The 27,928-nt window shown below is 36.3% G+C and overlaps 1 protein-coding gene across 1 annotated transcript; it reads right to left on the reverse strand.

Annotated features, from left to right (window-relative positions):
* Positions 1–718: 718 nt before the first annotated feature.
* On the reverse strand, positions 719–16,011 carry LOC128204999 (receptor-type tyrosine-protein phosphatase alpha-like). Its single transcript, XM_052906395.1, has 22 exons — positions 15,732–16,011; positions 15,402–15,472; positions 12,608–13,927; positions 12,037–12,136; positions 11,588–11,649; positions 11,269–11,430; positions 9,242–9,417; positions 8,759–8,846; positions 8,533–8,597; positions 8,243–8,279; positions 7,850–7,956; positions 7,472–7,597; positions 6,500–6,648; positions 5,857–5,992; positions 5,416–5,544; positions 4,841–4,943; positions 4,540–4,616; positions 3,445–3,579; positions 3,200–3,337; positions 2,784–2,932; positions 2,460–2,595; positions 719–2,229 (listed from the first exon to the last, which is right to left on the reverse strand). Exons 2-22 carry the CDS (start codon positions 15,451–15,453, stop codon positions 2,137–2,139), a joined length of 3,540 nt encoding a protein of 1,179 aa, XP_052762355.1. The 5' UTR covers positions 15,454–15,472; positions 15,732–16,011; the 3' UTR covers positions 719–2,136.
* Between the last annotated feature and the right edge of the window lie 11,917 nt (positions 16,012–27,928).

The raw sequence follows: 27,928 nt of genomic DNA on the forward strand, positions 1-27,928 counted from the left end.
AATATAAAAGTGGAAAACTACCATCTTATCTATCGCAGCTCTTCCCAGTGACAGTAAACGATTCTAACCTTGTTCATCTACGAAACAGTAAAAATTTAGCGACACTTAATAGGAGATTAGAAATCTACAGTCGTTCAACAATTCCTTCTACCATTTCATTGTGGAATAAACTCGATGTAGACACAAGACACTCGTCTTTCAAGCGCAATTTACAACAAAGGTTTAAAGGGCTTGATGTTCCATCTTTATTTGTCTTTGGAGAACGCCGCTGGTCGGTTTATCATGCACGCATAAGAAATAACTGCAGTGATCTCAATTCAGACTTGTTTAATAATCACCTAAGAGACTCTCCGTTATGTGGTCACTGTAATACCGAAGAAAATGTCGAACATTACTTCTTTAACTGCTCACTATTTATAGTCGAAAGGCAGAGACGTTTTCCTAACACTAGACAATTTCATCCTCTGAGCACTAACAAACTACTTTTCGGATCTTCTAACCCCTCTAATGATGATAATATTGTAATATTTACGGAAGTGCACCACTATATAAAGTACAGTAGTCGCTTCTTAGACACTCCACAGTAAGCACAAGGAGCACTCCACCTCTCCCATCTTTCACTTTTTCTCTCTTGATATCTCTAGCTCTCTCTCTCTCTTCAATCTTATTTCTTACACTTAGCAAAACTTCTACTTTATCTATTATCATTTATTGCATTACACGATTTATCAATTAGAAATCTTTTTTATCGTAGTTATTTAACACATTATTCTAATTCCTATGTATATGAACAATACATAAATGCATGAAATATTACATTTGGTTTCATAGTTTATGTGACAACGTTATCATTTTCATATGCCATTTTGGGAAAGGACCGTAACTGATGTTGGAAAAACTCGTGGCCCAATCCCTTTGCATGTCCTTTTTATATGAACGCAAGCTTTGTTACATTGCACTGTTTCTGTTTCGTTGTTGTTATCATCATCATATAATGTGTAAATGTATTGTCATGCAATAAAATATGTTTAAACTAATTATATCAAAGACAAAGCTTCGTCTAGAGTTAACATCATGAAACGTCTACGCTATCAACTTTATAGGCGCCTCTGGAGGGTATTTGTCAATCCTTCATAAGGCCAATCTTGGAGTATGCGGATGTCATCTTAAATAAATTTTACACAGTAGAAAAAAGATGATCTTAACACATTTCAAAACAAACGTATTGTTACTGGGTTATTTGCATTGTTTCTATGCGACAGCTTCACATTGAATCTGGTTAATATACTGTTTTACAAATTTAAATTCATGGTTGTGTATGAAACCATTAGCGTATATAAAACCTTTCTCCTCTTTTGTTTTAGTTCCCAACACTGAATACACGAGGTTAGTATGAATTATATTTTCAGTCAAATGTGGATCTTCAAGAAGTTTGCGTTACTCGCACGAACGGTCAACTACCAGTTTTAATACGCTTATTATGATGGTCAGTTTCCATATGGCATTCGGTAAAATGTCAGAAGAAAACTAGGTGATCCTTAAGCAAATTATACTCAACACAATAAATAAAGATCAAAATAGTTAAACACCTCTTGAATAACATTCAGGGTTCCTTTAAACGTTCACATATACCCTAAGGAAAGCTCTGGCACTCTTGTAACCTTAAAGTTTTCTCGACACTTCTGTTAGTAATCTTTCAAAAAGGCTTTCTTTAGAAGTCAGGCATTCTTAAAAATATGTCAGCTGTTTGATTTCCCTTAATTATGTATTGAGTGTTCTTATGATTGTTACTCAAACAAAACACACAACGTAGAAAGTTGTACATTGCTTAAGCATATGAACATGAAAGTATAATATATCTACAACAAAATGTCAAATACATCACTGAATGTATAACAAATGATCACAGTCTAAGTGGCGTAAAAGTGTTGTAAAAGCTTGTCTTTATCTTAGAATCTGAAAAAGCATAAGCATTAGAAAAGCATTTCGTCATACAAAAATGCACTTTAAATAAAAAACATGAGCGAGTCTATATAAGTAAGAAGACGAAAAAACAAATGCAAATACGTATTTTCTTGTATGAAAATAGCGTTCATAAACAGTTTTTGTTATCGATGTATTTATAAGCCATGATCTCTACACGTTCGAACAAGCGAAGTTAGAATACACATCCTTGTCAAAGGCTCGCAAATATTCGAGGACGCTCTCATGGCAGAAGATGAATTGGTCCTGAAAACAGACAAATGCATGTTGTTTTACGGCTTTATTTAAAGCATACAGCAAATGATATGTAAATGTTTAAAATGATATTTAATTATACACATTTTAAACACAAATTTTAATGAGTGTATTGCTTAAAATAAGAGCAAGGCGCAACATTGAAAATAAAGAATATCGATTTTAACAACGCGTGTAAGCGAGGGCGTCTCACATAAAATCTTATAACGAAAGACAGTTACCAAATTTGGAATGGCTAGTCGTCGCATGGCCTTGACTTTCCTGACAGCATTAAGAACACTAACTTCGTGTTCTATTGCCATTTTCTGCAGCAGGAGTGCCACCACACAGAACAGACCCGTTCTACCTGCCCCATCACTGTTATCAACAATTATTACATATAAAAAAATCAATTTAGTTAAACAAATGTTTGATTGATAAATATGGAGCTTATTTGAAATAATACACTTGTATGTCATTTTAGCCCGATTGAGAAGATAAGCTGATATATACGTCGTAGAGTTCAAGTTTTGTGTACAAGTAAAACAAAGCTAATAAAGCCTTACAAACAATGAAGAAGTATCGGTCCATCTTTGTTTCCTTTTTCCTCCACGTCATTTAGAAAGGTCAGGAAGTGTTCAATAGAACGAGGGATATTCTTCACTTCATCCCACTCAGTGAACTGCATATGCGACAGAGTTTTCTCAGAAGGGCGCTGAAATACAGTTAAAGTTTCTATGAAAACAGTTATTGTTCAATCCTCGTTATTTCAGGCATATATTGCGTTTCTTAATATGCGCTAAACTGTAATTTTGAACAAAGGAAAGCGGCTCGTTTGTTGTCTTACGCAACATATTTTAAATAGTATTTAATGTTTGTGTTTTTGTCGCAAGCAAAAATGTTCTCCAACATTTAATATACATTAATACTTAATGATGAAAAGATAACGATGATAATAATACTTCTTTGTTACTTATATTACCCCTGTCGCTCTCTTATGTCGTATCGTAAGGTTTCTCATTGCATAATGTGGTTTCCTCGTTTCACGTGAGGAGCTGACTTCAAATGACCCCTTCTGTAGCGCCTGCATATTTTCCGCTGGGTAGTAAATTCCAACATTCTGTAAAAAAAGTCATATACCATCATTTACTTTTAAAGGCAAATGTCAACATCTTGGGTTGGTTTCAAAATTTTAAGTCACAAGCACATAATGTGTGAAGCATTTACCCGTTGTTTGTCCATGTCTGGTTCCAAGCTGACAATACAGGAACAGTTTTCTTGGACAACCAATGTCAGAAAGTCAGTAACGGTCTCTGGCAATGGGGTCTGTGCAACCAGAAATCGGCGTTTTTCTTTGAAACTCTGAAGGAGGGAAAACATAAACATCACTTTCCTTACTTTGCATTTAAGACAAAAGCATATCATAATACTTAAAAAGTGAAAACCCCAATAACTACATTGAAATAAGACAATAAGACATAAATTGAGTTATAATTATAATTAATATTCTGGATCTCGTCGGTCTTATTTGAATCTCTTTTACTGTAATGTAAACAATATTTGTTATTTTCTATGATTGTCATGGCTGCTTAAAACCATCAGAAAACTGTTCATCAGCTAATATTTTAAAAATATAAATATCAAGCAAAGAAATTGATTTGAATTGCAATTATATGTGAACACTTCACTTTTATGTGTCCGAGACTACGTGAGTTTTTCGCTCTGTATGTAGAGCGTTTGATTTTAAGATATTGGTAGAGCGTGTTCCGGGTTCGATCCCCAAGCTAAACGCATCTTTTTTCTGACATATATTTGATTCGAAGCCACACGAGTGTCACATTTTGTTTTTCTGGCAACCTGCTGGCAATCTGACTAAAATTGTACACAACCAAGAGTAGGAATATAGGAAATACAAGTTGTTTGATAGGTAACCTAAATATTCTTGGATACCCGAGTCAAGGTCACTGCACATCATCTCTATGAGGACAACATTCGTACCAAGTTATATGGTAATCCATCAATGCATAATTAAGTTATAGCGCGGACATGAGCATGTGTACTCTGACCTTTAAATGTCTCGTGTGACCTTGACCTTTGATGTATGGACCCGGGTTAAGGTCACTGCATATCGTTTCAATAAGGACAACATTTGTACCAAATAATATGGTAATCCATCAATGCAAAAGTAAGTTATACCCCGGACGCGAAATGTTACGGACAGACAGACAGACAGATGGACATACGGACAGACCGACAGACGGACGAAGTGCATTCCTATAATCCCCTCCCCCACTCCGTGGGGATTAACAAATCTTCACCTACATGTATGTACACAGCATTGATGTAATCAGAAGATCCTGTTGCCAACCCTAAGTGGAGTCTTGGTCGGTTTTCATCACCTTAAATCAAAAGTATGTATGAGCTTTATTGTAGGCCACTGAATGTACTTTGTCTTGTGTTATTATATTACGTGCAACAGTGTTTGTCTAGATTTACGTTTAAAGATAATAGTGACGATATTCGGACGCAGATTTCAATGCATATATTTGTTATTTATGCTGCTATCATGTAAATAATCTAGGTAAATACTATTGATAACTAAAAGGAAGAAGGAAATATTCACCCGGTATATCTGCATTAGCCCGGTTTTTAGCCAAGTGCTGTTTGTTTCTTACGACTGCGTTTGCTTCCTGTTCCGATCGCTGTTCAACGGTGTGCTGAAGTTGCTGTAAAGTATTTGAACTCGTCATTGTTTAGCAAACATAAATTTAAAGACATGGTAAACATGATACTATCTGGATTCATAAACGGTAGTTAAAATGTGAAATGTTATATCGTCTAACATGTAAAAAGCCATTGTAGGATGATATAATTACAAACGTTGATTAAATACGACACTAGCGGTTTTAGAGGGGGTGGGGCGCACCAAATCGTCCAAATTTTCATTTTTTTTTCAATATGGCAGAAGATAAGTAATATAACATGCTCAAAATGCACCATATTTGACTACAAATTGTTACAATTGGTCTTGAGGAAGTAACACCAAACACACATCCAAATAGTTTACGACATATATTGTCGGTTCTTAGAGCGGTACACATGTCAAAAGGTTGTACCCCTAAGTAACGCCCCCTCTAGCCCGTCCCTGTACGATGACCTATAAGGATTAAGTTAAGCTTCTATTTTATATCTACTTACCTGAAATTGCCTGTTTAGGTCAGTTCTTTTTGTTGTCTTCATGTACTGCTGAAAGTGTTCGGCCTTGATCGGTGTACAATTGAAAGTCAGGGAATACACAACGGCCTTTTGGAGATATTGATACTGCTCCTACAAAAATATGGTAATACAGAAACTAAAACATGTATTCATGAATGTGATAGTATAACCCATGACAAGGCGTAACAACTAAATGATTAAAACTTCCTTTCTATATTGCTGATGCATGAAAACATTCACAGCAGGACACTATTTTATTTCATAAAAATCTATGACAATGACAGGACAGAAAATGAAAATGAATTAAACACACCATATGAAATATAATCTCTGTCAGCTTTAAAACGCCAAGAAGAATACTAGCTATCATTTATATGTGCATATGTGCTTGAACATAGTTACGGCGAAACAAATGTATTATACACAAGTCTGTATCATGTTCGGCCTATTCTGCCGCATGTTGACCACGCATCCAGGGATATCAACCGCTTGTTCAGCTTCACCCTCCCTCGTCAGGATGTCCAGAGCAATGTATGTGCCCGTTCGTCCTACACCAGCACTGCAACGAACTATATTAGATAAAATGGATATATCTCTCTTTATCCTAAACTAAAACGGTTATTTCTTTAAACAAGGTCTGACACTTAAATTAGCCAGTAAACGATACATTTTGAAGATCTGATTAAAATGAATAACATTGTTCATTGGAGAAAATGTGTCAAGTAGATCCTGTAATGAAGGTTCTATTGATAGAATGCAGGATGCACTAAATTTATTGTAAATATGGTGTTTTAGTTAAAATTAGAAATTTTGCATCAATGCTACGCGCCACTTTGAAAGCACGAACTTATTTGTCACAAATCTATATATATTATAATAGCGTGTGATAAATATTTGATCAAATCTAAGTTTGAAAGATTAATTTCCGTAAAGACCTTCAAATAAGCAATCATCTGTTAAAATACAATAATTGAAATGGCAAAAAAGCATCGAAGACATAGCTTTTATGCGGACAATTTTCAAATTTACTGAGACTGGTAGACACAACAGCATCACAAAACTATACCTGCAATGGACTACCGTAGGTCCTTTATATGAAATAGGAGTATTTAGTACTCTTTGTCTGAACTCAATGATTGCTGTGACATCGTCTGGAATGCCTTTGTCCGGCCAACAAGTGAAATGCAGATGGTACAGGGTTCTTTCTTCAGAGAACTTTAAATGAAAACATATTTGTTGTTTTTTAGCAAGATATCACTTATACGTCTAATAGTAACGAACTCTTATTTTTTAATGAGAAAGATTAAAGACGGTTTAGTTTACGACACATTCATGAAAACATGATTAATAATATTTTCTATGATTGACTTAAATATTGTCTTTGAATTTCCAGTGTTCGCATTGTGTACGTGCAATATGCAGCAACGGCATTATACAATTTCACATTACTGAATTGTACATTTAAAAATTTCTTTAGCAGTTCCTATTGCGTTTTAGAGTAAAAAGAGCATTAGTGGCGAACACCTTTACAAGGAAATCAAATGCATTTGTGAAAATATGTAATATACTTCCGTAAACTTTGTTACACTGACTGTTTAAGTGGTTTCATGTCAAACATGATTCCGGTTTATAATATGCTTTTCGATGGTAAATAGAGATTTATCAGTGTATTCTCGAGACTGCTTTGAAATTTTAGGGCTGTGACACAATTTAAACGACGTCATTTCCGATATAACGTTGCATTCGCATATAATTTGGCGCGCTTTTCTTCAAAAACCTACAATACACTGTCATTTTATAATTTTTGGCATGTAATTAAAGATAACTTTCAGTATTAGTTCGCAATACATTTCACCTCGTGAACATCAACAGTGAATATAGCTTTTGTTCACCAGGTGAAGTATAATACGATCTTACACTGAAACAAACAATGGACCTCTATATGTATCACGAAAAACAGCTGAATTTAACAATTTGCATATCATTTAAGATCATAAGAGGAATGTCAAAAAACAACAATGAAAATGCACATTAATACCCTTTTAACTGTAAGAGCTCTTCTTGTAAACTCCGCATACATGTCCTCCGAATGACACGTGATTTTGAACTCTCCATACATCTTGCTAGTACCAACGTTTGGCCAATACTGTTCGCATTTAGGCGACTAAAATTCAATTAACACATATAGCTTAAAACTAGTTCAAACAATCAGCCATAGTTAAAGGATTTCACAAGTGTAATGGTCTGGGTATATTAATGTTTATTATTTTACAAAGTGACTCAATGCAAGTCTTTAATTTGTATGATTGTTTTCGTATTTGATTTACATCGCGTTGCATTGAACAATATCATGTTCATGAAATAGTATAATGTACTCACACAAAGTATACTAATTATATTAAAGCAAATATAATACCGCATTTTCAATCAAGTTCGTGACCATGACAATCTTCTCGACTTTCTGTTGCCACACCATCCGCCAGAAAGGTTCGAATTCATCTCCCAGTTGTTGCGACATGGGCCCTAAAAGACATCGTATCAAACTGTATGCTTAAACAGTTTTCACTGTAAACTACACAATTGGAGCCCGTATTTTAAGACCGAGAACGTACGAAGCAAAAACGTTTCGGCTGCTTAAATTGATAAGAATGTAAGTATTCGGTATTATCAGAAAATTTCATAAACTACAAGTTGACATATGTTCTTACCATAAACTTTTAGACAAACCCTACTCTGATATAACCCTTGGTAATCACGTGTATATTAAACTTTTTAGTTATCTTTTAGTATGAGAGTGTGCTAGTTTTACCTAAGGTAGCGATGTACTCTTTCCTCCTTTTGTAACCCTGCAGAAAAAGAAACAAACAATGCATTTATAAATACATCTTTGATTCGGGATTTACTCCAACCAGAGATATGCACAACTGTTCCCAAAACTTCTACTAACGATGATAATGGTGATTGTTTAATCTGACAAACTCCAGTTCAGACGGAAATGGATTAACGTCCCCAGCGACAGACGTAGGCTCATTAGATACATGTTAATACATTTACAAACGTGCCATTTTGTTGTATGTATGTACGTAAGCAAGCCCTTACATCAATATAGCTTGCATTGATGTAGTCGGAATGTCCATCTTGAAACTTAACTCTGCTGTCATCATCTGTTGAAAAGCACAATGTTACTATGAGTTAGTTAAAACACATTCCAAACAAATAAAAACAAAATGAACATTCATAACGTACAATTGCATACCCTTAAGTTATAGATTTGTTTTCGTTATAAATGAAGATTGTATGCAGAGGAAATACATATTGTACATACATGGATAAATTCCCTTGTATCTGTTCCTTGGCATGTTTTCACTTCTTTGGGAGTGAACATACGGCTTAATGAGTCCTTGCGGAAATTTCTAGTAAATACAATTAGAGCATTATATAAGTAAATCAAAGTATCAAAATGTTTCCGAAAACCCCCTACATTCTTACAGTGGGAAATTATTGTTGGTGTGTTTGAAAGTACCTGTAAACAAATTTGCTTCAAGATTAACAATTTCATTCATGATAAATAGAAATTATGAATGCTATTAAGATTTGATAAAATAAATTATTTAGAACATGCTTCGTTTATTAGATTTTAACCCCCACCCCCATTTTAGTTCTTTATTCCGGTTTGTTGGGAACATTTGGTAGTTTATTAAATGGATATGCTGTGATAGACAGTCATACTTTGATATATTTATCTATGATTATTCCTGCCTGCTATTAAAGCATATTAGTGGCATGCATATAGTGTCAAAACACTTACCTCAAATACAGCTCTTGTATCATCTTCTGTCAATGAATCAATAAATTGCACAAGGACGTTAACAGAAATTTTAGAGTTTTGCAAAGCGACCGAGTTATTGCAATATACACCCGTAGTGTTTTCTTCATCGTGATTGGCATCTGAAATAACCATAAATTCATTTCCGATACAGACAGCTATTGAGCAGATGTCACATCAAGATGTTTGCAACTTATGTTAAAACTAAGGATACATCGGCTGTTAGATGAGATCTTGGTATCTTTCATAGTTAAATACTTAAAAAAGGAAAATGGCATTTAGCATATATTTACACCTCAATTTCCATTCCCTAAATGAACTGCCTTCCGGCAATTGCGTTTATCATCCGATGAACGCAACATCTTTGGATATGTTCGGACCGCAATTCGTCGCATATCAATATACATGAAAAATGTTGATCTTGTTAGTGTTTGTAGTGTATCAGCAGGTCCCGAAAAATATAAATCAACATTTAAGAAAGCGTTAATTTATTAAATTTTAAATGTTTAGTTGCCATAAGTGTTTCAGTTTTACGTTTATCAGTGATTTCAAATGGTCGATCTTTTCCCGCGTTCGGACTTCACACTCTTTGACCAGCCCAATTGCGTTCATACCCAAATAATGACATCAAGCCCGCAATTCATTCCTTAAACAGACATTATGTTACAGATTTCTAGTTTTTTTGTATGACGATGCTATTTGGCTTAGCGACGAAGATGTGCAAGCTGACTATCGTAGACTTCGTTGATGAGATTCGGTTGCTTTTCGGTTGTTGAACACTATAATTATGTTTGTTTGCCGTACAGGCATTTATAAACCAATTTTGCAATGTCTCATTTATGTGTATTGCACAACAATGTGTGCTCTCAAATTTACTAGAAATGGAAAGTAGTGAGACTGAGATGTATACAATAAAAAGGAACTTTCAAGTTACATGCTGTCATATATGTTTCCTTCATATTCAACAACACGGCGATGACCTTTGCATATGCTTTAAAAGTTTAAGTAAGTTTCAACCTAAATATGAAGTACTGTACCAATCAAAATGCTAATTTAAAGAATACATATAAGGCGAAAGAAAAGCCATTTGACATTTGTCTTATACCTTATATCAAATTAAAAAGTGCACTCTGCATAGCGTCTAAACGAGGTGTACAATGTAACTAAAATTCATGACTCGAATCGAATCGACAAGTAACACCAAAACAACACAATTGTTTGACTGAAACATGCTTTCTGAATTGTCCTTGATGTGGAAGGATATTGACAAAAACGAACCAGTTTTTTTATACTTAATTCAAAACAAAGTATGATGTTTAACCATTGGGTATGCTTTTGATTTTCAGCCATCACCGCTTAGCATGTCCACTATTAGAGTAAACATAAGTGCCAAATACACTTGGTCTACCCAGAAGCGGTGATACAGAACTACTGACATAAAGAATCATTACACCTGGGCTCCCAACGATTCCGTAGAATAGATTTGATCGAGTCGCAAGATCACTTAAGCTTAAAATGTAGCCTATTTATTGTTCTTGTCTGATCTAACAAACTGTTTAACGTAACATTATTTTAATGAATTCAATAACTATAAAAAAAATCAAGACTTAACATTCATCAAATATGTACTAACATAAATAATGAACATTTGGAAATCCGTTTTATGCTTCAAAAGTTGTCTTATTTAAAAACAACAAACGAGAAACGTATTATCACCCAATTGTTAATCAATATACATTGTAAGTTTAAAATTCAGGTCTTGTCCTTGTTTCAGAACTTAGATATAAACAAAACAATTACCCATTGCTCCCCGCTTTCCGAATTAATAGCTTTTAACGCTTCAAACTATTCTTTGTAACAATTCTGAATGTTCACTTCAAGTCATTTAAATGAGTATACAATATTGTACGATTCTTCATTGTTTTTTTGATTCATTAACAATCGGCGCCAACGGTCTAAATTATACACTAAAATAAGCTAAAGATCAGACCAAGTATCTCACAACTTACCTATTTCTAAGTCAATCTCGTGTTCAGATGCGGTTACCATATACGCCGATGTGTGTAGCTCTTGAGAAGTGGGTTTGTTTGCTGGCGATCTAGTACCTGCTGGATTTGAATTTGTAGATTCTCTCTTGAGCTGTCCTTCATTATAGTGTGTTCGTTTGTTCGCTAATACCGTCAAGACAATGAAGATTAATTGTTTTGTATTAACGTCGGTTATCTTTTTTAAGATAAGGGAATATGACATGTCTTAAGTTCAGGCTTAAATATTCTTTTTAAAGACCCAGTAACAAAAATGGATAACTTATCGGTAAGGTAGACTTACCTTCTTTGTTCTCTTCAGTTGTGTAAGCCTGGAACGTTGTATTACCATTTGGCTTGTTTTTGCTAGAAGCAGAAAGGCGCGTGGATCAAATAAATCAAACGTTTTGGGTTACATATTTCAATTTTCTTAAACAGCATTAGCATATTTTATAGCTGCCTGCACGAAAATCATACCATCATCTTTCAGGTTGTTCGCTATCGGTAAGCACCTACTCGGTTTTGGGGTATTTCCACAATTTAAGAAAACTGCTCACAATTTTGGCGTTAATTTTACAAAATAACTATAAGTTGGAGTAATATTTGATGAGAAAAATGATTTATTTTCATATATTTATAAAATGACATGTTTCGATTTTACTACTTGTTTTGTTGCTTTAGTATGACCTAATACAATTGCGCTATAATATAATACAGTTTTCAATACAAACACGGAGTACTTATACGTTATACCTTCGTCGAAAGAAGAATAACGCAACGAGGACGCCAATAATGACTACAACACCACCACTAACTCCTCCAGCAATAGCTGCTCCTTGTGATTTTACAGCATCTTTTAAACAAATACATTATACGTTTGATCATCTGATTACATCATACGAATAACACATTGTTCAGCTTACATGTATGTATCAACAACCACTCGTGCTAAAATGGTGTTGTTGATGCAGTATGTTATCATTTTATGGACAGGTTGATATAAAACATACGGCATACTTTTATCATCATGATAGGTATAAATTATGGACATAATATTTATGCGAAAAAATACAGAAACAAGATTAGTAGCCTAAAGTTTAAACATAAAATGCGTTTAATGTCACAGGGTAAACGCCAAAGACATAGAACACCAAAAAATCTCAAACAAGAAACATGGAACAACAGCACAAAACTCCACAACTCCACATAAACCGAAAATGAAATCAAATGTGTATGAATTATTAACAGTGAAAAAATGCTAACGTATATTTAACTTGGTTATTTATTCGAATAGTAGTTGGAAAGACATTTATCATATTCTTACTTGAGCAGTCATCGCCTTCATAGCCATCGACGCAGCTATATTTGCATATACCATCAGCTGTACATCTCGTGTCGGCTCCACGTTGCTGACAATTTACAGGGCAATTAAACTGACACATATTGCCGAAAAAATCCCCATTACATCCATTCGAACAATGACCATTACCTTGATCACATTTTCTTTCGTAGCAAGATGAGATGCATGATTCGTTACAATAAAGTCCATGAACTGTTTGGTCTCGACATGAATCACAGAAGCCTGAGCCTTGCTCACATGTTTCACAATTAGAACTACAATTGACGTCACACTTGTCTCCCCAGAAGCCTTCTCTACAGCCTTTTATACATCTGCCTGTTTCTGGATTACACTGTCCACTATTACAGTTACTATTGCAAGTAGTGCAATCTCCATTTTCATTCGAGTAAAATCCTGTGTTACACATCAAACACGTCCCATTAAGCTGGCTACATTTCAAACACCCATTTTCAATATCGGTACATTTCTGAGAACAATTCATGCCATAGAATCCATCTTTACATCCACGAAGGCATGATCCGTCTTCTTTGCCACAGGACAATGTAGAACAACCGACACTGCATTGATGTTGGCAATTGTCCCCATATTTATCTTCAACACATTCGTTGCATTTTGTACCTGTAAAATTATCATTACATGCACATGTCCCATTTCTATTACAATCTTCATTATTGCAACCCTTAGAACACATATCCTTGCATTGTTCGCCGTAATATCCAGTGTTGCATTCAATGCATACTCCGCCTCTCGTACAATTTCCACCCTTGCATACATTAGGACAACTAATGGTGCAGTTTTCTCCATATTTTCCAACTACACATTTCATGCAAAAATCACCATCAAATCCTGTTTTACATAAATCACATCCATTCAATTCTGTACAATGGCAGTTCTGATAATGGCAGTTCATAGAACAATCTTCACCGTATTTCCCTTGTATGCATGCATCGCATCTAGCTCCTTCAAAGTTGGATATACATGTAATACATGTTCCGTCATTATTACAAGGACCATCACACCCAAGAGGACAACTCTTGCTACAATCACTATTTATATCGTAAAACGAGTCCTTGCAAGTGATACACGGCCTGCCTGAATTTCTTTCGCAAGTAAAACAGTTGACAGAACATGAGTTTTTGCATCTGTGTCCATATATTGTGTTCACACAGCCTTTAATACAATAATCAGCTTGTCCATTGCTATATTCACATTCATCCTCTCCTCCTTCACAGCAAGCACAATGTCCACTGCAGTCCACCTCAATCTCGTTGATTATCACCGTCACTAAATATATTCGTTTGTTAAAATCGTTATATTATTTAACTTTTTTTCTTCGTTATTATGATAATTTATTATTTTGTATTATATATATATAAATGACGAGAATGTATTGCAACATGGTATCAAACTGAACAATATGTGTTTATTGTAATGTTCGATTGTTTTCGGAGTAAAGCACATGAAAGAAAATTCATACCAAGCTTCTCCGCTTTATAATAGGAAATGATATACATGTATTGGAAAATACATTATGTTCTGTTCATCTAAATCACACGGGGTAAGACATTAATAGGCACAAAATAGCAATTTTAAGTACGCGTTACTTGTGCTAATGGTTAAAAAAATATCAAGACTTAATGAGTTCACAGAAACAATCACCGAAAGTTATTAAGAAGAATGACGGCGCACCAACCATTGCATTCATGTCATCGATGTAAGCTCTTAGGTTCTCAGAAAATACGGTCATTAACAATACTGTTAGTTAATTACGACGTAATGGCCCGTTGCTAAATAAACATATTCATACAAAATGCGCGTGGAAATGAACGGTTTCTTCGTGACTTTCAGTTTGAATCAAGAATGAAACGACAAACAGCCAGTAACTTAGTCCCCTCTGATTTATCGTTGATTTATTTTTGTGACTGTTGACGCCTAATTCGTGCCCATATCAAATGTGGTTTAATGCTGATAATGTATATTAAACAGAATTGCACATAATGTAAGACCAGGTAAGGTCATTCATTTTAAAAATAAATGTGCAATTTTTGCTTCAAAAATCTTACTTATAAGGGAGATAACTCTTGTACCTCTAGTACCTTTAATTCCTTTTCGGTAATTATTCGCTTGATTTCCTTAATTTGGCGCTCACATTCATTGTTAGAATTTAAGTTGCGGGAAAGGTCGTCGAATATTTTTACCCTCCCTCTCGCCCTTCATGCACTGTATTATATTGTAATTTTATCTTTTATTTGTAATTAAATGTATTGTGTTTTAATTAATATTTCCCCGATTTAAGGGTGATTTGGCTGCTATTGTTCTGTATCATATGTGTGTCATAATTATGCAGCCTTTTTTTCGGCCAAAATAAAATATAAATTCATATCATTTGTTTTAATTATTCCCGAAATAATTCATTTACGCTTGTGTCAGATAGGCAATTATTTGTGTTGGTTTGAACAAACATGTATTTCAAAAATCATTTTAAATATATATAACGTTAAGCATAGTTAAAGAGATAAACGTGGTAATTACACATGCAAAATCAATTAATATGTGAACACGTGCACAGCAAAATAATCACCACATAATTGAAATCTTTTAGTTAGCCTCGTTTCTGCGGCTCTTTCAAGCTGCTTGTACTGGTTAATGTAAAAGCAGTTATAATTAATATGTTATGCAAATATTGATATTTAAACGAGCCGTCTGATGACTTGTTTTGTTAATACTACATTGCATGTCATAATTGAGAATAACCTACCTGCTAAACATGATTGAGCGACGCAAAGAAGAGCGAATATTCGAAATATCATCCTGTTTTGGCTGCGTTTTCTGTAACGGAAAAACATATTCAATTGGTTAAACTTCGTTTAATGACTTTTGCTGCATGTATTATAATCATTAACGACGTCTGTATTTTGATTAAGTAGCTATAAATATGATTTACGCCAGATTGCAATGAAAAATATACTGAAAGATAACCATTTAACTTTATTCAGACTCAATTCAAAAAATAAAAATAAAAAATGAAATGGTAGTTTTTTTGTGTATAAATATTTAGGTGATCATAAGGAACAGTTATAATTCTTACCTTTAATAGTGAATGTAATCCATATAACACCATATTCCAGGTATTGCATTAGAAGGTGTGTGTGCAAAGACTGTTAAACGTTTTAGGTTTAAACTATGTTATACACCGATCTATGATTAAAACGTCAATTAAAAACTGATAATTAAATGTGTTCATTCATTTATTACACTACTGGTTTAACATCGTTTGGCTAATAACTTAATATTTGCATTAATGTAAATCCCAGTAAAGAGGAACGCAGTCTAAATCATAATTACACACAGACACGACAGTCATATCATATTTATAATTCCCAAACAGGAACAAAATATCGCAACCATTGTAGGTAGCACAATTAAGCCAGCGGTATTTAGCCGATTGCAATGATATGAAAAGAACATTGAAACATGACACCGCAATGTTCACATTTGGAAGATGTATGCAAGATTTATGAATTTTCGTATTCACTTTGATTTTAAATGAGTATGAGAGTTATTATGGGATATATTTAATCATGGTACTAGGTGCGCTTTTAAAAAAAGTAGATCTATTTTTATAAATAATTACATACAGCTCAGACAGACTATGCCGAGTTTCGATCGGTTTAGAGCCAATATAAACTTGAATAGTAACAGAACAGATCAGAGTTTATTCGACTGGAACCATTACGGTTTCTCATCATAAAGATATACATACTAGATAAATACACTTGTTAAACAATAAGCAATACACGATTATGAGCTGCTTTATATGAAACATAAACAAAATGAAACTTCAATATTAAGCAATGCGTGAGTTCATCGATATAAAAACAACATAACAAATACTAATATCTCATCACATCACGGATATATTACGCAAGGAGAAAAATCGTACAAAAATGTTTAATACGTTTTTCTTTATTCTATATGCATCTCTTATATTGGTGGCAAGAATTATTAAACTCGTTTCTTTTTTAGAATTAAGCAGTTAAATCATCTTGAAAACACTTGGTTTTCTCCAATAAAACGTTTTAATATGTCTTTGTCTAAGTTCTACATATAAAAGTGCACATTAAAAAAAAAAGGAACTCATCTTCAATGTCATTCGAGTCACACTTGGCATAATCGTTCATGTCTTTGAATACGGTTTTGTCCGTATCTTTCGGTATCTATTCTTAACCGATATGTAGAATTTCTCATCAAAATCTCTCTTTTCTGCACTTCTAATAACATCCAAATATTGTTCTTACTGATATGTTATTTATATGATAAGGCTAGTACGATGTTGTTTTCTAAACCCCTATGCCATTCCTGCATGAAATTGTTGATCATTGTTTGCTTAAATTGCACAAATAAATAATTTAAATTAATAGATTGTTGATTGTACCACACGTATGCGAGGCCATATCTGCATAACAATGCTTTTACTTTTGATACCCAATTAGAATTACCATCGATAAAGTCTCGTAACAAACTATTATACATTGCATTTATAACACATCTTTTAACTCTCAACCACTTTAACTAATACTTTTTAATTCTTAAAAATCTATTTATAAACAATGGATATCGTTGCAATTTCCATAAATAGCGGCATTACTACACGATAATTTTGCATCGAGCATTCGTTTTAAAAACTTCAAATGTATGCGTTCGATCTCCTCTCCTTGGATATAACATGACCCGATATTACTCATGACAGTGAATTATTTTGAGTTCAAAAGTGTGTAACTTAAGGTGATATAAGGGCTTTAGTGTTTATAGTTAGATAACGTGTTATGCACTTAAATACTGCATTCTCAATCAGGTTCGTGGCCATGACAATCTTCTCGACCTTCTGCTGCCACAACATCCACCAGAAGGGTTTGAATTCGTCTCTCACTTGCTGTGACATTGGCCCTAAAAGATAGCATGTCAAATTGTTATTTCGATCAGTTTGCACTATCATATCGTCACCTCAGTTCAATAACTCATTAACTGCATATAGAAATAGAAGCAGATATTGAGTTCTTGCACTAAGGTGACGATATACACAATTTGAACCCTGATTTCATAAAAAACACATTTAGTCCATGAACGGGCGAAGCCAATTTGATTTGATTAGATTATTATAACTGTATAGTCAGATAATCAGACTTCAAGTGGGCAAATATTTCCTCATCTTAATAATACAATGGAAACTACATAGACAACAGTTTGCTTCATATCTAACAATATCCTTAAACATCCCTGAAATCATAACGTGAAATTGAGAGATTTTGCTTGGGTGGCGATGTACTCTTTCCTCTTTTTATAACCCTGCAGAAATAAAAAAACGACGTCATACAGCCAGCAAATATATCTTTGAGAAGATATTTATTCCGACGAACTAATGTTCATAAGTAACAAAAACTCTTTTTAACGATATTAATGCTATTTGTTATGAACAGGTCAATTTGACGCAATTCATTGCAGACGGAAATGGATAAACATTCTCAACGACAGACGTGCTCTTATTAGGAACATGCTCATTCGATACATGATAATATTCGCTCATTAGATACATGATAATACAACCTCTGTGACAGATGGCTCATTAGATACATGATAATGTATCCCCAGTGACAGACGTGCTCTCATTAGATACGTGATAATTTATCCCCAGTGACAGACGTGCGCTCATTAGATACATGATAATACATCCTCAGTGACAGATGTGCTCTCATTAGATACATGATAATACATCCTTTGTGACAGATGTTCGCTCATTAGATACATGATAATACATCCTCAGTGACAGATGTTCGCTCATTAGATACATGATACTGTATCCTCAGTGACAGACGTGCTCTCATTAGATTCATAATAATGTATCACCAGTGACAGACGTTCGCTCATTAGATACATGATAATGTATCCCCAGTAACAGACGTGCTCTCATTAGATACATGATAATCTATCCCCAGTGACAGACGTTCGCTCATTAGATACATGATAATACAGCCTCAGTGACAGACGTTCGCTCATTAGATACATGATAATACAGCCTCAGTGACAGACGTGCTCTCATTAGATACATGATAATCTATCCCCTGTGACAGACGTTCGCTCATTAGATACATGATAATACAGCCTCAGTGACAGACGTTCGCTCATTAGATACTTGATAATACAGCCTCAGTGACAGATGATCGCTCATTAGATACATGATAATGCATCCTCAGTGATAGATGTTCGCTCATAAGATATATGATAATACATCATCTGTGACTGACGTTCGCTCATTAGATACATGCTAATACATCCCCAGTGACAGACGTTCGCTCATTAGATACATGATAATACAGCCTCAGTGACAGACGTTCGCTCATTAGATACATGATAATGTATCCCCAGTGACAGACGTTCGCTCATTAGATACATGATAATACATCCTCAGTGACAGACGTGCTCTCATTAGATACATGATAATGTATCCCCCGTGACAGACGTGCTCTCATTAGATACATGATAATGTATCCCCAGTGACAGACGTTCGCTCATTAGATACATGATAATACATCCTCAGTGACAGACGTGCTCTCATTAGATACATGATAATGTATCCCCAGTGACAGACGTTCGCTCATTAGATACATGATAATGTATCCCCAGTGACAGACGTTCGCTCATTAGATACATGATAAATCATCCCCAGTGACAGACGTGCTCTCATTAGATACATGATAATGTATCCCCAGTGACAGACGTTCGCTCATTAGATACATGATAATACATCCTTAGTGACAGACGTGCTCCCATTAGATACATGATAATGTATCCCCAGTGACAGACGTTCGCTCATTAGATACATGATAAATCATCCCCAGTGACAGACGTGCTCTCATTAGATACATGATAATGTATCCCCAGTGACAGACGTTCGCTCATTAGATACATGATAATGTATCCCCAGTGACAGACGTGCTCTCATTAGATACGTGATAATGTATCCCCAGTGACAGACGTGCGCTCATTAGATACATGATAATACATCCTCAGTGACAGATGTGCTCTCATTAGATACATGATAATACATCCTTTGTGACAGATGTTCGCTCATTAGATACATGATAATACAGCCTCAGTGACAGATGTTCGCTCATTAGATACATGATAATGTATCCTCAGTGACAGACGTGCTCTCATTAGATTCATAATAATGTATCACCAGTGACAGACGTTCGCTCATTAGATACATGATAATGTATCCCCAGTGACAGACGTGCTCTCATTAGATACATGATAATCTATCCCCAGTGACAGACGTTCGCTCATTAGATACATGATAATACAGCGTCAGTGGCAGATGTTCGCTCATTAGATACATGATAATACAGCCTCAGTGACAGACGTGCTCTCATTAGATACATGATAATCTATCCCCAGTGACAGACGTTCGCTCATTAGAAACATGATAATACAGCCTCAGTGACAGACGTTCGCTCATTAGATACTTGATAATACAGCCTCAGTGACAGATGTTCGCTCATTAGATACATGATAATGCATCCTCAGTGATAGATGTTCGCTCATAAGATATATGATAATACATCATCTGTGACAGACGTTCGCTCATTAGATACATGCTAATACATCCCCAGTGACAGACGTTCGCTCATTAGATACATGATAATACAGCCTCAGTGACAGACGTTCGCTCATTAGATACATGATAATGTATCCCCAGTGACAGACGTTCGCTCATTAGATACATGATAATGTATCCCCAGTGACAGACGTTCGCTCATTAGATACATGATAATACATCCTCAGTGACAGACGTGCTCTCATTAGATACATGATAATGTATCCCCCGTGACAGACGTGCTCTCATTAGATACATGATAATGTATCCCCAGTGACAGACGTTCGCTCATTAGATACATGATAATACATCCTCAGTGACAGACGTGCTCTCATTAGATACATGATAATGTATCCCCAGTGACAGATGTTCGCTCATTAGAAACATGATAATGTATCCCCAGTGACAGACGTTCGCTCATAAGATACAGGATAAATCATCCCCAGTGACAGACGTGCTCTCATTAGATACATGATAATGTATCCCCAGTGACAGACGTTCGCTCATTAGATACATGATAATACATCCTTAGTGACAGACGTGCTCCCATTAGATACATGATAATGTATCCCCAGTGACAGACGTTCGCTCATTAGATACATGATAAATCATCCCCAGTGACAGACGTTCGCTCATTAGATACATGATAATGTATCCCCAGTGACAGACGTTCGCTCATTAGATACATGATAATGCATCCCCAGTGACAGACGTTCGCTCATTAGATACATGATAAATCATCCCCAGTGACAGACGTTCGCTCATTAGATACATGATAATGTATCCCCAGTGACAGACGTGTGCTCATTAGATACATGATAATGTATCCCCAGTGACAGACGTTCGCTCATTAGATACATGATAAATCATCCCCAGTGACAGACGTGCTCTCATTAGATACATGATAATGTATCCCCAGTGACAGACGTTCGCTCATTAGATACATGATAATGCATCCCCAGTGACAGACGTGCTCTCATTAGATACATGATAATGTATCCCCAGTGACAGACGTTCGCTCATTAGATACATGATAATGTATCCCCAGTGACAGACGTGCTCTCATTAGATACATGATAATGTATCCCCAGTGACAGACGTTCGCTCATTAGGTACATGATAATACATCCTCAGTGACATATGTTCGCTCATTAGATACATGATAATGTATCACCAGTGACAGACGTGCTCTCATTAGATACATGATAATGTATCCCCAGTGACAGACGTTCGCTCATTAGGTACATGATAAATCATCCCCAGTGACAGACGTTCGCTCATTAGATACATGATAAATCATCCCCAGTGACAGACGTTCGCTCATTAGATACATGATAATGTATCCCCAGTGACAGACGTGCTCTCATTAGATGCATGGTAATGTATCACCAGTGACAGACGTTAGCTCATTAGATACATGATAATGTATCCCCAGTGACAGACGTGCGCTCATTAGATACATGATAATGTATCCCCAGTGACAGACGTTCGCTCATTAGGTACATGATAATACATCCTCAGTGACAGACGTGTGCTCATTAGATACATGATAATGTATCCCCAGTGACAGACGTTCGCTCATTAGATACATGTTAATCTATCCCCAGTGACAGACGTTCGCTCATTAGATACATGATAATGTATCCCCAGTGACAGACGTGCGCTCATTAGATACATGGTAATGTATCCCCAGTGACAGACGTTCGCTCATTAGGTACATGATAATACATCCTCAGTGACATATGTTCGCTCATTAGATACATGATAATGTATCCCCTGTGACAGACGTGCTCTCATTAGATACATGGTAATGTATCACCAGTGACAGACGTTCGCTCATTAGATACATGATAATGCATCCCCAGTGACAGACGTGCTCTCATTAGATACATGATAATCTATCCCCAGTGACAGACGTTCGCTCATTAGATACATGATAATGTATCCCCAGTGACAGACGTGCGCTCATTAGATACATGATAATGTATCCCCAGTGACAGACGTTCGCTCATTAGGTACATGATAATACATCCTCAGTGACATATGTTCGCTCATTTGATACATGATAATGTATCCCCAGTGACAGACGTGCTCTCATTAGATACATGGTAATGTATCACCAGTGACAGACGTTCGCTCATTAGATACATGATAATGTATCCCCAGTGACAGACGTGCTCTCATTAGATACATGGTAATGTATCACCAGTGACAGATGTTCGCTCATTAGATACATGGTAATGTATCACCAGTGACAGACGTGCTCTCATTAGATACATGATAATGTATCCCCAGTGACAGACGTGCGCTCATTAGATACATGGTAATGTATCACCAGTGACAGACGTGCTCTCATTAGATACATGGTAATGTATCACCAGTGACAGACGTGCTCTCATTAGATACATGGTAATGTATCACCAGTGACAGATGTTCGCTCATTAGATACATGATAATGTATCCCCAGTGACAGACGTGCGCTCATTAGATACATGGTAATGTATCCCCAGTGACAGACGTTCGCTCATTAGGTACATGATAATACATCCTCAGTGACATATGTTCGCTCATTAGATACATGATAATGTATCCCCTGTGACAGACGTGCTCTCATTAGATACATGGTAATGTATCACCAGTGACAGACGTTCGCTCATTAGATACATGATAATGTATCCCCAGTGACAGACGTTCGCTCATTAGATACATGATAATGCATCCCCAGTGACAGACGTTCGCTCATTAGATACATGATAATGCATCCCCAGTGACAGACGTGCTCTCATTAGATACATGATAATCTATCCCCAGTGACAGACGTTCGCTCATTAGATACATGATAATGTATCCCCAGTGACAGACGTGCGCTCATTAGATACATGATAATGTATCCCCAGTGACAGACGTTCGCTCATTAGGTACATGATAATACATCCTCAGTGACATATGTTCGCTCATTTGATACATGATAATGTATCCCCAGTGACAGACGTGCTCTCATTAGATACATGGTAATGTATCACCAGTGACAGATGTTCGCTCATTAGGTACATGATAATGTATCCCCAGTGACAGACGTGCTCTCATTAGATACATGGTAATGTATCACCAGTGACAGATGTTCGCTCATTAGATACATGGTAATGTATCACCAGTGACAGACGTGCTCTCATTAGATACATGATAATGTATCCCCAGTGACAGACGTGCGCTCATTAGATACATGGTAATGTATCACCAGTGACAGACGTGCTCTCATTAGATACATGGTAATGTATCACCAGTGACAGACGTGCTCTCATTAGATACATGGTAATGTATCACCAGTGACAGATGTTCGCTCATTAGATACATGATAATGTATCCCCAGTGACAGACGTGCGCTCATTAGATACATGGTAATGTATCCCCAGTGACAGACGTTCGCTCATTAGGTACATGATAATACATCCTCAGTGACATATGTTCGCTCATTAGATACATGATAATGTATCCCCTGTGACAGACGTGCTCTCATTAGATACATGGTAATGTATCACCAGTGACAGACGTTCGCTCATTAGATACATGATAATGTATCCCCAGTGACAGACGTGCGCTCATTAGATACATGATAATGTATCCCCAGTGACAGATGTTCGCTCATTAGGTACATGATAATACATCCTCAGTGACATATGTTCGCTCATTAGATACATGATAATGTATCCCCTGTGACAGACGTGCTCTCATTAGATACATGGTAATGTATCACCAGTGACAGACGTGCTCTCATTAGATACATGATAATGTATCCCCAGTGACAGACGTGCGCTCATTAGATACATGATAATGTATCCCCAGTGACAGACGTTCGCTCATTAGATACATGATAATGTATCCCCAGTGACAGACGTTCGCTCATTAGATACATGGTAATGTATCACCAGTGACAGACGTTCGCTCATTAGATACATGGTAATGTATCACCAGTGACAGACGTTCGCTCATTAGGTACATGATAATACATCCTCAGTGACATATGTTCGCTCATTAGATACATGATAATGTATCCCCCGTGACAGACGTGCTCTCATTAGATACATGGTAATGTATCACCAGTGACAGACGTTCGCTCATTAGATACATGATAATGCATCCCCAGTGACAGACGTGCTCTCATTAGATACATGATAATCTATCCCCAGTGACAGACGTTTGCTCATTAGATAGATGATAAATCATCCCCAGTGACAGATGTTCGCTCATTAGATACATGATAATGCATCCTCAGTGACAGATGTTCGCTCATTAGATACATGATAATACATCCTCAGTGACAGATGTTCGCTCATTAGATACATGATAATACATCCTCAGTGACAGATGTTCGCTCATTAGATACATGATAATGCATCCTCAGTGATAGACGTGCTCTCATTAGATACATTATAATACATCCTCAATGACAGATGTTCGCTCATTAGATACATGTTACATTAATTTACGGGAATCACTGAACTCCCTGAAAATACATTGTGTTAATCTTAGGCTCAACTTTCACCATTTTTAAAATATAAGATAAATTCATATAATCAACATAGGAAATTATAAATATAAGTAATCTAGCAATTTTTGTCATTGCATTAACAAATATCAACATGTAAGTTATAACATGTTTATATAGCATGCAACTATAACACTTATATTAGCATTTGTAATTTAAAAAAGTAATATAAACGAATCGGAGAAGGTGATTTTAATTTGTCGTAAATTTGACATAAAATGTTTGTTCAAACCTTTAAAGAACCGGAAGAAATGTAATGAATATGACAACGCTCGCTATCAAAATAGCTTCAAATATACAAACTATTTTCTTCAGTACATATTAGCAATTTTCTGAACCTGGACAATTAGTTTCATTCCTTGCATCAAGCAAACCCTTACATCAGTAAAGCTTGCATTATCCGAATCTTCATTTTATCTCTGACTGCAGTCATCGTCTGTGGCAAAGCAAGTAGAAATAAATCATGAATCTACCCTTGTTATAAATATGTCATTTGCAAGAAACATACATATGCCATTTGATATAAAATTGTTCCGATGATAGAGAAGGAACATTTCTAAAACATAAAGCTAAATGACACTTATTATGTAGAAACAAATTTAGTTAACTAAAATTAATTGAAAAAAGATTGCATTCCCCTAACCATAGTACTGAAGGCAATACACCGACGCCCTCTAAAGTAAACCGAACAAGTTCTTAAAGTATACCGAAATATGAAAAAGATTAGAAAGTGTTTCTTGTTCAATTCCGTCGATGACGCTGATGTTTGAAAGTACTGTCATGCTGTCTGGGTAAGCATTGTGTTTGTTGTCTCGGTCAGTTTTTGCTCCCTACCATCAAAATTATGCTCGTAAAGTGCCTGTACATGTTCATGATATGGTTGCTCTAGAACAGAGAACCCCAGACGTTGCTCATCATTTTGCACAAGGTAAATTTGCTGTAGACTAAACTCAACGTCTCTTCTCTGCTATTGCACTTAAACATGCACATGGGCAGAATAATGAACTCATAAAAGGTAATGGCTGAGCAGTAGGACCCACTGTAAAAAGCCAATCAGTTGCTGCACTGAATGGTGTAAAGCCAGACGTTGCATTAATTTTTAATCTTGCATTAATTTGTTTAAAAATGAGCGAAGTAAAGGTCCTGATATGCGCCACTCTGTTGGAAGAGAAGTGCATCAATTGTTTAAACATGAGCATAGTGAGGTGAGGTGAGGTGAGGTAGGTGAGGTAGGTGAGGTGAGTGGAGGTGAAGTGAGGTGAGGCGAGGTAAGGCGAGTGGAGGTGAGATGAGGTGAGGTAGGTGAGGTGAGGTGAGGTGAGGCGAGGTGAGGTGAAGTATGTGAGGTTTGGTGAGGTGAGGTGGGTCGAGGTGAGGTGAGTTGAGGTGAAGTGAGGTGAGGTGAGGAGAGGCGAGGTGAGGTGGGGTGAGGTGAGGTGAGGTTAGGTGAAGTGAGGTAGGTGAGGTGAAGTGAGGTAGGTGAGGTATGGTGAGGTGAGGTGAGTGGAGGTGAAGTGAGGTGAGTGGAGGTGAGGTGAGGTAATGTGAGTGGAGTTGAGGTAAGGTTAGGTGAGGTAGGTGAGGTGAGGTGAGGTGAGTGGAGGTGAGGTGAGGTGAGGTGAGTGGAGATGAGGTGAGGTAGGTGAGGTAGGTGAGGTGAGGTAGGTGAGGTGAGGTAGGTGAGGTGAGTGGATTGGGGATGAGGTGAGCGGAGGTGAGGTAAGGTGAGGTGAGGTGAGGTAGGTGAGATGAGGTGAGGTGAGTGGATGTGATGTGAGGTGAGTGGATGTGATGTGATGTGCGTGGAGGTGAGGTGAGGTGAGTGGAGGTGAAGTGAGGTGAGTGGAGTTGAGGTGAGGTTAGGTGAGGTAGGTGAGGTGAGGTGAGGTGAGGTGAGGTGAGGTGAGGTGAGTGGAGGTGAGTAGAGGTGAGGTGAGGTGAGATGAATGGAGATGAGGTGAGGTGAGGTAGGCGAGTTGAGGTGAGATTAGGTGCGGTGCAGGGAAGGGAGGGAAGGTATGATAAACCTTGCTAACACAATGGGGATCATAAATTAAATGTTAACAAAAGTAAAGCCATGGTTTTCAGTTCAAACAAACACAGTTCTGCAATCAAGGTTTAATTCGGCAACGAATTCGAACGATCAGCACTGGATCATCAAAACATGTAGGGATCATACTTGAAAGTGTAAGTAAATGTTCTTAAACGTTAGTCCAACGAATCCGAAGAGGACGCGCATCATTATATGTTGTCCATGGAAAAGATTACAGGCGACGTAAATCCACTTACACTTTGCCTACTTGTCAAAAAGGTTTGCATACCACCTCCTTACATGGACCAGAACCAGAACAGATATGCACTTAGCCCTGAACCTACTAGGCTGGTTTCCACTGAAGTTTGAAATAGATCAATGAAAACGTTTTGACAAAGTTATGCTCTCTTCCAAGTGGACATCTACCAAGACTGATTTTTAACAACAGACTTTACCTATATGGTTTAAAAGGGTAGAAGCAGCATGGTGGATTCAGCCCAATTGGTTTACATCTCTTAACAAAGTACGGCTTATTCAACTACTTATTAGTTTATGTCAGAAAATCAATATTTCTTGGCAAATATTGTTGGAAGAGAATTATTATAAATTCTCACTCAAACAGTTTTATACAAATATATGAATTCTACGAACGCAAACGAATGAGGATTAATCAAGATTTTTAGCTGTTCACGACAGAATCATGCCCTTAAACAATTAAAGTAGCTCTGTAAAAAAGTGCCAAGAATATTTCAACTGAACAAGTGCAAACTCCGAAATGCCACTGTTTCTGAACTGGCATTTGATTGTTAATTGTTATACCACAAAATTTCCTTAAAGAACAGTTTTAGCCGGCATTATATTATATCCGGATATTGCAAATTATGTAGGAACAGTAAATCATGAAATCTTCTTTCTCTTTCTCTTTGAAGAAAAGTCACTGTATCCATTCCATTTTGATACAGACCTACAACAGTTTTTTTCCTGAATAGATCATTAAAATTTATTTTTTGTGACTGTTTATATGTAATGAATATTGTAACGAATCCATATTAA

This window comes from Mya arenaria, chromosome 10 (genome assembly GCF_026914265.1).
Source record: "Mya arenaria isolate MELC-2E11 chromosome 10, ASM2691426v1".
Lineage (NCBI taxonomy): Eukaryota > Metazoa > Mollusca > Bivalvia > Myida > Myidae > Mya > Mya arenaria.